This window comes from Schistocerca americana, chromosome 1 (genome assembly GCF_021461395.2).
Source record: "Schistocerca americana isolate TAMUIC-IGC-003095 chromosome 1, iqSchAmer2.1, whole genome shotgun sequence".
Taxonomy (NCBI): Eukaryota; Metazoa; Arthropoda; class Insecta; order Orthoptera; family Acrididae; genus Schistocerca; species Schistocerca americana.
The window spans coordinates 817,555,972-817,569,000 of record NC_060119.1 but is presented as its reverse complement, the minus strand read 5'-3'; the positions used below and the strand labels follow the sequence as shown (position 1 = coordinate 817,569,000).

General features: G+C 41.5%; 1 protein-coding gene across 2 annotated transcripts in view; it reads right to left on the bottom strand.

The window, feature by feature from the left end:
* LOC124612975 (ribonuclease H1-like) overlaps positions 1-12,805 on the bottom strand; it is a 152,247-nt gene extending 139,442 nt beyond the window's left edge. For both annotated transcript variants that reach the window (XR_006979588.1, XM_047141507.1), the window contains exon 1: positions 12,564-12,805. Coding sequence is in view for 1 of the 2 variants with exons in the window: in XM_047141507.1 (XP_046997463.1) it covers positions 12,564-12,658 (95 nt within the window). In the remaining variant the exon portion in view is untranslated. The remainder of the gene's footprint in view (positions 1-12,563) is intronic.
* Positions 12,806-13,029: the final 224 nt, after the last annotated feature.

The following is a 13,029-nucleotide window of genomic DNA, read 5'->3' as shown; positions in this document are numbered from 1 at the left end:
TATCTTCATGATATGGACTCAGGATGAAGCCACTATCTTCAATTCCTTCACAACCTCAACACCTCCTCTCCCATCCATTTCACATGGTCCTCATCAACCCAGCGTGCCACCTTCCTAGATGTTGACCACATCCTCTCTGACGTTTCATCCACACCTCTATCCACATTGAACCCACCAATCACCAACAGTATCTGAATTTTTACAGCTGTCATCCCTTTCACACCAAAAATTCCCTCCCATACAGCCCATCCACCTAGGGACGGTGTACCTGCAATGACAAGATTTTCTTTACTCAGAATGCTGAGGGTCTCAGCACACCCTTCACAGGTAGGCTCTATACCTACGATCTAGTCTGCAAACAGATCTACCATGCCATTTCCCCTCACACCCCCAATCCTCCCACCACCCCCAAGAACTAGCCACAAAGGGGTGCTCCCTTCATCACCCAGTACCAGCTCAAGACTGGAACAACTGAATCACATCCTTTGCCAGAGCTTTGATTACCTATCGTGATGCCCTGAAATGAGCAACATCTTAGCAGAGATCCCTCCCACCCACCCTACAGTGGTGTTCCATTCCCCACCCAACCTCCACAACATCCTTGTCCATCCCTAAGCCACTCTCACTCATAACCCCTTGGCACAAGGAAGACCCAGGTGCAAGCCCTGCCCAATCCACCCATCTAGCACTTCCTATTCCAGACCTGTCACAAGTTTATCCTACACCAACAGGGCTCAGGCCACCTGTGAAAGCAGCCATGTCATTTACTAGCTCTGCTGCAATCATTGCACAGCTGTTTATATTGGATTGAGTATCAAACAGCTGTTCACCAGGATGAACCGCTACCGCAACTGGGCCATGAGGAAAGTAGCCCACCCTGTGGCACAACATGCAGCTGAACACAACTTCTCGATTTCAATGGCTGCTTCACTACCCAAGTCATCTGGATCCTCCCCTCCATCATCAGCTTTTCTGAACTGTGCAGATGAGAGTTATCCTTACAACACATTCCCCTCTCCCATAATCTCAGCCTGACCTACAGTAACACACACTGCCCACACCCTCCACCCAACAATTTCCACTCCCTCTGTCCTATCACCTCCTCCCCCTTCTTTCCCCACCTCCCTGTACCACAACCTCCTGGCACTGCACCTGATGGCATTCTAGTCCCTGCACACTCCACCAGACAGCATTCCCTCCCCCCGCCCCCTTACACTACTATCCCTTCCCATTCTCCACCCCCTCCAAAGGTTGCTGCTTCCACCCAATGTGATATTTGCAGTCTGACCTGAGCTGCCAGAGTTGGCTGTCATGGGTGCATGAGGTGTGCTTGCTTCTGTGCCTTTCTTTTTTTGCTGATGAAGGCTGTGGCTGAAAGCTTTGTGCCTAAATTGTGCCTTTTTGCAATTTAACATGTCTTCTTCACAGTACGTAGCAATCTATCTTCTCCCACAGTGTTGATATTCCTACCTGGAGTTTCCATTGTTTGGTTTGAGCACACAGAGGTATGTAACACTATCACACTGTGTTTCTTGCAGGAGCCCATGGCTACTATGTCAACTTGCTTGTTTCCCCCGATTTATATTTGACCGTGTACCCGGAGAAATGATACATTTCATCTACATCTACATACATACTCCGCAAGCCACCATATGGTGCGTGGCAGATGGCATTTTATACCACTACTAGTCATTTCAATTCCTGTTCCACTGGAAAATACAGCAAGGGAAAAACGAGTGTCTATATGCCTCCATATAAGCCTTAATTTCTCTTATCTTTGTGATCTTTATGCAAAATGTATGTTAATAGCAGCAGAATCATTCTGCAGTCAGCTTTAAATGCCAATTCTCTGAATTTTCTTAATAGCATTTCACAAAAAGCATGTTTTCTTCCCTCCCAGGATTCCCATGTGAGGTCACACAGGATCTCCGTAATAGCTGCATGTTTATCAATCCTATCGGTAATAAATATAGCAGTACACCTCTGAATTGCTTTTGATTCCTTCCTTAAATTCAACGTCATGGGGATTCCCGACACTTGAGCAGTACTAAAGAAAGGATTGCACTAGTGTTCTGTGTGTGATCTCCATTGCACATAAGCTGCATTTCCATAAAATTCTCCCAATAAACTGAATCAACCATTCTTGTCCCCTACTACTGGCCTTATGTGCTCATTCAATTTCATATGCCTTTTCAAGGTTATACCAAGAGGTTCATTTGACATGACTGTATCAGATAGCACACTACTAATGCTGTATTCAAATATTCCAGAATTGTTTTTTCCTTCTGCAAGGCATTCACTTACCTTTTTTCTAAATTGAGAGCAAGCTGCCATTCATCACACCAATAGAAATTTTGTCAAGTCATCTTGTATTCTCCTACACTCACTCAGTAACGACACCTTCCTATATGCCACAACATCATCAATATACATTTGCAGATTGCTGCTCACCCTGTCAGTCAGATCATTTATGTACATAGAGAAGATGAGCAGTCCTATCACACTTCCCTGGGGCACTCTTGAGGATATCCTTGTCTCTGATGAACACTCACTGTCAAGGACAAAGAAACTTCGAGCCATTCTTATAATCCATATGCTCAGACGTTTGTTAACAGTCTGCAGTGGGGGAATGCATCAAGTGCTTCCAGGGATCTAGGAATATGGACTGCCTGTTGCCCTTCATCTATGGTTCACAGGACATCACATGAGAAAAGGGCAAACTGAGTTTTAAGCAAGTGTTGCTTTCTAAATCTATGATGATTGATTCCGTATTTCTAGATCTCCAGAAGGATTTTGACACCATACTTCACATGTGGATTGTAATCAAATTGTATGCTTATGAAATATTATCTCAGTTATGCAGCTGGATTCATGATTTCCAGTCAATGAGGTCACAATTCACAGTAATTGACGAAAAGTCACTGAGTAAAACAGAAGTGATTTCTGGCACTCTCCAAGGTTGTGTTGTACACCCTCTGTTGTTCCTTATCTATTTAAATGATTTAGGAGACAATACAAGCAGCCATCTCGGTTGTTTGCAGATGATGCTCTCATTTATCACCTAATGAAGTCACCAGAAGATCAAAAACAACTGTATAATAATTTAGATTAGATAGCTGTATGGTGCAAAAAATTGGCAACTGACCATAAATAATGAAAAGTGTGAGGCCATTCACTTGAGTGCCAAAAGGAATCCATTAAACTTCAGTTACACAATAAATCAATCAAATCTGAAGGCCACAAATTCAACTAAATACCTAGAAATTACGATCACAGACAATTTAAATTGGAAAGAACACACCGAAAACATTGTGGGGAAGGTGAACCAAAGACCGTTTTACTGGCAAAACACTTAGAAGATGCAACAGATCCAGTAAAGAGACTGCCTCCACTACGCTTGTCCGTCTTCTTTCACAGTACTGCTGCACGATGTGGGACCCTTACCAGATAGGATTAACAAAGTACATCGAGAAAGTTCACAGAAGGGCAGCACGTATTGTATTATCGTGAAATAGGGGAGGGACAATGTTACTGACGTGATACAGGATTTGGCTGAACATCATTAAAACAAAGGTGTTTCTCACTGCACGATCTTTTCATGAAATTTCAATCACCAACTTTCTCCTGTGAATGCGAAAATATTTTGTTGACACCAGCCTACATAGGGAGCAACAATCGTCATAATAAAATAAGGGCAATCACAGCTCGCCCAGAAAGATACAGGTGTTCGTTTTTTCTCCATGCTGTTCGAGAGTGGAATAACAGAGAATCATTGTGAAGGTGGCTCAATGAACCCTCTGCCAGGTACTTAAGTGTGATTTGCAGAGTAGCTGTGCAGATGTAGATTTGTGGACAGAAGTTTTTCTGTCTCAAAGAAATTTATTATATTAAAACTCAGAATATGTTTAAGAATTCTGCAGCAAACCAATGTTAAGGATATTGGTATGTAAACATTTGCCTGCTGGGTACAATGTTATTGAAGCTGTAATGCACTGAAGTAACTGGGACAAAATAAATCTCTTTTATCTATGATGGTATCTTCTCTGCTCCGGTGCTTTCAGGATCACATGCAGATCAGTACTGAATAAAACTCCGACACTGAAAAGGCAAATTCTGAAGACATTTTCACAGATAATGACACAACAGCTGATGGGATTCCTCTCACTCTGAATCACCTATGTATATTATACTACTGTCTGACACAAAGAGAAACTCTGGAAGTTTTGTTTTGCGTGGTTGGAAAGGTTACTCATATCATTTGAATTTGTTACATGCAGTTAAAATAGTAACAAGGGAAGAGCGGGTTCAATGTGTTTTGCAGATGGGAGACTTGCAACCTGTTACATCCATACAATGACATTTTAGAACTCAATATGGACAACAACCACTTATGAGGAAAAACGGTTCTGAGAACTAAAGGCAGTCTGTTACAAGTAAGATCTCCTGGAAATCCACAGACCTACCAAAACAATGCTGATTGCATTAGAGAAGCATTTCAACGAAGCCCCCGTAAATGTGTTCAAGCTGCTACCTTGCAGTTACAGATTCCACGTTCAACAGGGCATGATGTGTTGCACAAAAAGCTGCTTCTAAGAGCACACAAGATTCAAATGATTCACACAATAATACCCGAAGAAATGGTTGTATGTATGAACTTCGCATCAGAAATGTTAAGGAGGATTGATGAGTCACACAGCTACCACCAATGTGCGTTTCTCTGAGGAAGTGACATTTCATATTAGTAGATTTGTAATCAGAAACAACAGTAAAATATGGGGTAATGAAAATCTACATGTCACATGTGAATGGGGGAAGGACATCCCAAAAGTCATTGTGTGGGTTGGCTTAATGTGAACATGGTGATCAGACCATTCTCCTCCTTATGATCAACAGTGGCTGGAATTTCATACATAGATATGCTGGAACAGTATGCTCTCCCACAACTAACATACATAACTACCTTCCACCAAGACAGAACCCTGCCACATTTCAGCCTCACTGTCAGGGACTTTCTGAATAGAGAAAAGCCTGAGAGGTGGACTGGCAGAGGTGAGTCAGCTGCTCAGTCTGCTAGGTCCTCAGACTTAACCCCATTATATTTTTTTCTTATGGGATTATGGGAAAAAATGTCTACCAGGTTAAGATCAACAACAATCTTCAGTGAATGAAAGATCACATAAAAAGGTTTTTCTTTGGAGGGGGGAATAAGATGAAGTAGCGTTGCTCTACAAACCTATTCCTGTGAATAAGATAAAAAAGAGCAAAGACAATTTTTTTATCTCTTCCTGTCAGTTGCTGCAACAGGTTGTACTGGATGCTGAATACCCCTTCCACATGGAGAAGAGGCAGTAGCACGCTTTAAAATTGGTGGAACGGAAGTCGCCCACTGCCCCTCTCTGCAATCACATAAATTTTCTCAGAATGTTATAGTCTTAGGTGGAGATTTCAATTTACCAGATATAGACTGGGACACTCAGATGTTTAGGATGGGTGGTAGGGACAGAGCATCGAGTGACATTATACTGAGTGCACTATCCGAAAATTACCTCGAGCAATTAAACAGAGAACCGACTCGTGGAGATAACATCTTGGACCTACTGATAACAAACAGACCCGAACTTTTCGACTCTGTATGTGCAGAACAGGGAATCAGTGATCATAAGGCCATTGCAGCATCCCTGAATATGGAAGTTAATAGGAATATAAAAAAAGGGAGGAAGGTTTATCTGTTTAGCAAGAGTAATAGAAGGCAGATTTCAGACTACCTAACAGATCAAAATGAAAATTTCTGTTCCGACACTGACAATGTTGAGTGTTTATGGAAAAAGTTCAAGGCAATCGTAAAATGCGTTTTAGACAGGTACGTGCCGAGTAAAACAGTGAGGGACGGCAAAAACCCACCGTGGTTCAACAACAAAGTTAGGAAACTACTGCGAAAGCAAAGAGAGCTTCACTCCAAGTTTAAACGCAGCCAAAACCTCCCAGACAAACAAAAGCTAAATGATGTCAAAGTTAGCGTGAGGAGGGCTATGCGTGAAGCGTTCAGTGAATTCGAAAGCAAAATTCTATGTACCGACTTGACAGAAAATCCTAGGAAGTTCTGGTCTTACGTGAAATCAGTAAGTGGCTCGAAACAGCATATCCAGACACTCTGGGATGATGATGGCATTGAAACAGAGAATGACACGCGTAAAGCTGAAATACTAAACACCTTTTTCCAAAGCTGTTTCACAGAGGAAGACCGCACTGCAGTTCCTTCTCTAAATCCTCACACAAACGAAAAAATGGCTGACATCGAAATAAGTGTCCAAGGAATAGAAAAGCAACTGGAATCACTCAACAGAGGAAAGTCCACTGGACCTGACGGGATACCAATTCAATTCTACACAGAGGACGCGAAAGAACTTGCCCCCCTTCTAACAGCCGTGTACTGCAAGTCTCTAGAGGAATGGAAGGTTCCAAATGAATAGAAAAGAGCACAGGTAGTCCCGGTCTTCAAGAAGGGTCGTTGAGTAGACGCGCAAAACTATAGACGTCAATCCGTTGTAGAATTTTAGAACATGTTTTTTGCTCGAGTATCATGTCGTTTTTGGAAACCCAGAATCTACTACGTAGGAATCAACATGGATTCCGGAAACAGCGATCGTGTGAGACCCAACTCGCTTTATTTGTTCATGAGACCCAGAAAATATTAGATACAGGCTCCCAGGTAGATGCTATTTTTCTTGACTTCCGGAAGGCGTTCGATACAGTTCCGCACTGTCGCCTGATAAACAAAGTAAGAGCCTACGGAATATCAGACCAACTGTGTGGCTGGATTGAAGAGTTTTTAGCAAACAGAACACAGCATGTTGTTATCAATGGAGAGACGTCTACAGACGTTAAAGTAACCTCTGGCGTGCCACAGGGGAGTGTTATGGGACCATTGCTTTTCACAATATATATAAATGACCTAGTAGATAGTGTCGGAAGTTCCATGCGGCCTTTCGCGGATGATGCTGTAGTATACAGAGAAGTTGCAGCATTAGAAAATTGTGGCGAAATGCAGGAAGATCTGCAGCGGATAGGCACTTGATGCAGGGAGTGGCAACTGACCCTTAACATAGACAAATGTAATGTATTGCGAATACATAGAAAGAAGGATCCTTTATTGTATGATTATATGATAGCGGAACAAACACTGGTAGCAGTTACTTCTGTAAAATATCTGGGAGTATGCGTGCAGAACGATTTCAAGTGGAATGATCATATAAAATTAATTGTTGGTAAGGCGGGTACCAGGTTGAGATTCATTGGGAGAGTCCTTAGAAAATGTAGTCCATCAACAAAGGAGGTGGCTTACAAATCACTCGTTCGACCTATACTTGAGTATTGTTCATCAGTGTGGGATCCGTACCAGATCGGGTTGACGGAGGAGATAGAGAAGATCCAAAGACGAGCGGCGCGTTTCGTCACAGGGTTATTTGGTAACCGTGATAGCGTTACGGAGATGTTTAACAAACTCAAGTGGCAGACTCTGCAAGAGAGGCGCTCTGCATCGCGGTGTAGCTTGCTCGCCAGGTTTCCAGAGGGTGTGTTTCCGGATGAGGCATCGAATATATTGCTTCCCCCTACTTATACCTCCCGAGGAGATCACGAATGTAAAATTAGAGAGAGTACGCACGGAGGCTTTCAGACAGTCGTTCTTCCCGCGAGCCATACGCGACCGGAACAGGAAAGGGAGGAAATGACAGTGGCACATAAAGTGCCCTCCGCCACACACCGTTGGGTGGCTTGCGGAGTATAAATGTAGATGTAGATGGCATTGGAAATCTGGATGCTGAGTGGCAGACGCGATAACTCTGGTAAAACATTGCACCTTTGTCTGGACAAAGTCTTTGGGCTTGTTTGGATTCATCCACTCACATTACAACAGCAGCTCAACACCTCCCACTGCTCCTCAAAAGTCTCCCCATGGTCTCCAGTACATATGTTATCTTAGAAGAATAATTTACGATTGGTTGGTTGGAAGCTTAAGGAGCAAACAGCAAGATCATCAGCCCTTTGTCAAGCAGCAGTTCATCTGGACTTACAAACAGGTGTAAGTTGTGCTCTCTTGCAACTACTGAACACATTTTTGTTTGACAGATCTATGATAGGCTATAGTTAAGAGGGGGGCTATCTTAGCCACATATTGGGAGGATTCCATTAGGCCATGGACTTTTGTTCCATTTTAACAATTTCAGCTGTTCCTCAACACCACTAACATTAGTATCTATTTCACTCATCTTTTAAATTGCACAAAAATTAAATAGGGGCAATAGTTCTGGATTTTCCATTTGGTAAAGGAATGTTTGAAAAGAGTTAAGCATTTCTACTTTTTCTTTACAACTCACAATTTCGGTCCCTGTCTCGTCCATCAGTGTCTGGACACTAACTTTGGTGCCACTAACAGCCTTTACATATGACCAGAATTTCTTTGGGTTTTGTGGAAGATCTTTCTACAGTATTCTGCTAAAGTAGTCACCGTACTCTCTCGATACATAAATGTGTTTCATTTTGAATCTCCAGAGCTATAGTCCCTTACTTTGTTTTGCACCTATTACACAACAGTTTGTTTCTTTCAAAATTTCTTTACAATGACTGTGTACTACGGCAGGCACCTCCCATCATGAATTGTTTTACTGTGTACATATCTGTGCAGTGTATGGTCATTCTTTTAAATTTGATCCATAATTCCTTTACAAACTCCTGTCCTGAGCTAGGCAGTTCGAGTTCCTCACTGAGATACAGTGGTGGAATTACACTGCATTACAGTGATGGAATTAGTTATTAAATCACCAATTATTACTTCATAATTTTGACTTTTGTGACTGTTCGCTTCAGGTTACATCAGTTCAATGCTGTTAAAACATCGGTTACATATGCCTGCCTTTATTGCTTTACTTGCTATCAAATTTTTAAAACAATAGCCAACTCCTTTTTACCACTGTCATCAGCTGCAATGAAGCAGCAATATGCATACAGAAATTTTAAATTGACACAGTGAAACGCAGAGATGGGTGTCAGAGGAATTGATGCCAAAGAAGACAGCTTCTATATTTGCTTATGCCTCAGTTGACCTCAGTCCAAGAAGATATCCTCTCAGATAAGATTTAACACATCTGCAATGTCTGGGCTACTGCAAAAATACAGGGAGAAAGTAATGCTGATTGCATGAAAGGAAGAGACTGGACAAGGGTATCTACTGTCAAATAAGGTAGTAGAACACTGAGACTTTTTCTCATGAATTATCACCTGTCATAAATAGAAATAAAACGAGACTGGGAAGAAATTTGTGACATCTCAGTAAATAGTAGAACTTAATAGAGGAAAACATTCCACGTGGGAAAAATATATCTAAAAACAAAGATGATGTGACTTACCAAACGACAGTGCTGGCAGGTCGATAGACACACAAACGAACACAAACGTACACACAAAATTCAAGCTTTCGCAACAAACGGTTGCTTCATCAGGAAAGAGGGAAAGACAAAAGGATGTGGGTTTTAAGGGAGAGGGTAAGGAGTCATTCCAATCCCGGGAGCAGAAAGACTTACCTTAGGGGGGAAAAAAGGACAGGTATATATTCGCGCACACACACACACACATATCCATCCGCACATACATAGACACAAGCAGACATTTTAAATAGTAGAACTGTTGGAAACTGACTACTGGAAGATGGAGTCATTGCACATCAACCTAGAAAGAAGCCTTTATTGACAAACAATGCAACAATAGTGCCTAATATAGGCAAAAAGCACATGTGACATGGCTGCCAGAGATATGGAAAAGAGTAATTTTTCAATGAGTCGAAATTTAATCTGCATGGTCCCAATGGCAGAGGGTTGATGTGTCAGAGAGTAGGTGAAGAATTTTTGCCTTCATATAAAATACACATTTAGTCAAACATCCAGCAGGACAGATGGTGTGACGATGCATTCCTACAGACAGAGTAGGCCATCTGGACTTAATACGTGGCACAGTTAATGCAAATGTATACATCAGTATCCTTGACATGAAGCTTACAACCACAATAAGAATCTAGTTTGGAAATGTTTGCTGTTACATTTTGCAGGATGAGCTTCGATGGTAAGTCCTATGATCAATGTTATCCATCATGAAGCAGATGATTTCCCAGCATAATTAATCCCGATTTTTACGTTCCACATAAAAATTTCCCTTACACAAAACAGAGTTCAAACATCAGAACGGCCCTGATCTCAATTCTATTGAGAATTGTTGGAAGATTAATGGAAATGCTGTCGCCACAGAACACACAGGAACTGTTGGATACACTTATGCACACGTAGTTTCATGAACTGAGTGAGGAATAGATGAAGAAGCTAATTCTTTCAAAGCATACACGATACAAAGTAGTCATTATGTAACAAGTAGGACCAACCAAGTAGTAATGGTAACAGTGCATTCAGATGAAGTAACTGGGTAGGCCTATGTACAAACACTAAAATGTCAATTATTCACTGTTTCTCCTGAGATTAACACTCACAGTTCAGAAGGCAATAATGGCCGGGAGACTGAACCTGTGGTAGTTCGGGTGTCCAGTTGCAAGTCTTTTCAGTTGATGTCACATTGGGTGACCTGCGTGTCGATGATGATGATGATGATGACAAGGATGAAGACAACACAATACCCAGTCCCCGAGTGGAGAAAAATCTCTGACCTGGCCAGAAATTGAGCCCGGGTCCACTACACAGCAGACAGATGTGCTGAGCCCTCAGCTAAGGGGACAGACACACTTTAGAAGAAAAAAACGGAAATATGGAAGCGTCCGATCCCGCCCGTCTGCTTTGACCCATGACGTCACAAATATGGCGGAAACAAAAACAAACACACACACTTTCCACAAGAAGCCTAATGACACTAACGGGACAAGCGCGGGAAATGTGGTGTTTTGGGTGGGGGGCAAACTAAATGTAAACAAATTTAGACGCCTTGCGTAGCTACAACGTGTAAGTGAAGACAGCCATGCATGAATACCCACCCACCTCCCCAGGGGTCGTAACCCCTGCAACCCATAGAAGATAAAGATGTTTCAGTAGCTGATTAGTGTTTTTTGTCTTTTTAAAAAACACATCTCATGGGATAGAACGAACAGATCAGAAAGATAAATATAATAAACTAAAACAGAAATTGGAGGAAACAGATAATTAAAATAAGTAATAAGTGTTTTTAAATTAAAAAAAAAACTCACGAGATAGAACGAACAGATCCGAAAAGTAAATAAAATAAGATAAAACAGAACTGGAGACAGCCACACTCAAACCAAACTCCGCGCCGTCATAACGTCACACACGACAACACCCTTACGCCACGAGTCAAAGCCAACGCGTGGGATCGGACGCTTCTGTCGACCCAGAAAAACAGATCAGATGACATATGCACTTCTACCCAGTTCCTTTAGTAAGTCTTAAAATATAAATAACAATTAATTTTATAAAAATAGATCAAGAGCATGGACTAAAATTGGAGCAAATTATTGCATATGTCTGCCTCACCTACAAACGGGATGGGCACTGTCGTGGAGAGGGGGGGAAGAGGAGGGAGGAGGGGAATCAAGGCAATTTCACCACTGTATGGCACAATTATTTCTTTATCTAATTTACTGAACATATAGGCCTAAATCTTGCTACATCTTTTAGTTGGCCTTTGCACTTTGGTAATCAGTGTTGCTACACTTGCGTCATTGTCACCTGTTAACATTTTTGATGTGGACGTCCTCAAAGTTGTGAGGTATATTTGATGCCATTAGATCTAATATATACTTCCATTATGAGTGGGTTTCCGATCTGTATGTGCAGGAAATTTTCAGAGAAGACATTTAGTTAAGCTTGACAAGATGTCTTGTCAGGCCCACCACTAACAAAACTGTAAATTGGTTTTGCTGTATTTTACAACAAACACTAACAGGTACTTCTATTACTCATCAGTAACCACTGCATGTTCCACCTTCTCATACTGAAACGGTACGCCTGTCCCATAAGATTTGGAGGGCGGGCTGTAGGGGCATTATTCGTGCTCCGTATGTGGCAATCATTTTTTTTCCACCCTTCCCCCCCTCTCCCCCCCCCCCCAAAAAAAAACAAAGCCCCCTGTGTATGGCAATGGTCAACGGCGCCAAGTATGGTGTAGTCTGGTATTTTACTTTCAAGAAAATGATTTAAAAGTCGGTATTAAGTAGGTTTTTAATAGGGATCATTCAAATTAATGTAGGGTGCCCCTGGCCATAGTTAAAGTGCACGCAAATCGGCCTAAAATTTCAATTATCTAATATATTCTAACAGAAATACTGGACGCAAAAACTAGAATTCATTTACTGCACGACACCACGCACCAGTTGTAAAACACACGCTTCCGTATTTCCCACTTCAGCAATACGCCACAACACAAATGCGTGAAACAGAGTTACTTACCAAATAATTAACTTCTTGTCCCCCTCCCTCGAAAATTCCCATAGCTCTTTATTGACGAAATACAGTATTATCATCGACTACTTGTCACGATGATATATGTGTACTTACCACGAAGAATAAACTCCAGGATATCTGCCCTTCGCAACAGCGTAATAACTCATCTTCTTCCAAAATTTCTCAACAAAACTAGTTACTTTAATCATATAAATTCACAACACTTTCCCAGAAGATACATCTCCGTACAAAAATCGTCACTTAAATTTCTAGCAGAAACAGCTTTCACTCCCAATAATAAACAAACATTAAACTTATATGTGTGTAGCCAAAGACGTTGTAAATAATAAGGTGTGTACCTTACGCAGCAGGGTTGCCAACCCCAGAAATTTTTTCCTAGTACATAAACAACTCATACTTTGGCTTTCAGATCTCGTACATTTATGAAACATTTAAAATTTTATAAAACTTAAAATAAGACTTATTAAATGACTGTGAATTTAGTAGGCATTTGTTAATTTAAACATTTTGAATGAAACAAATAAAATGTTGCGCTGGCCGTACTTTCTAGACCCAAAAT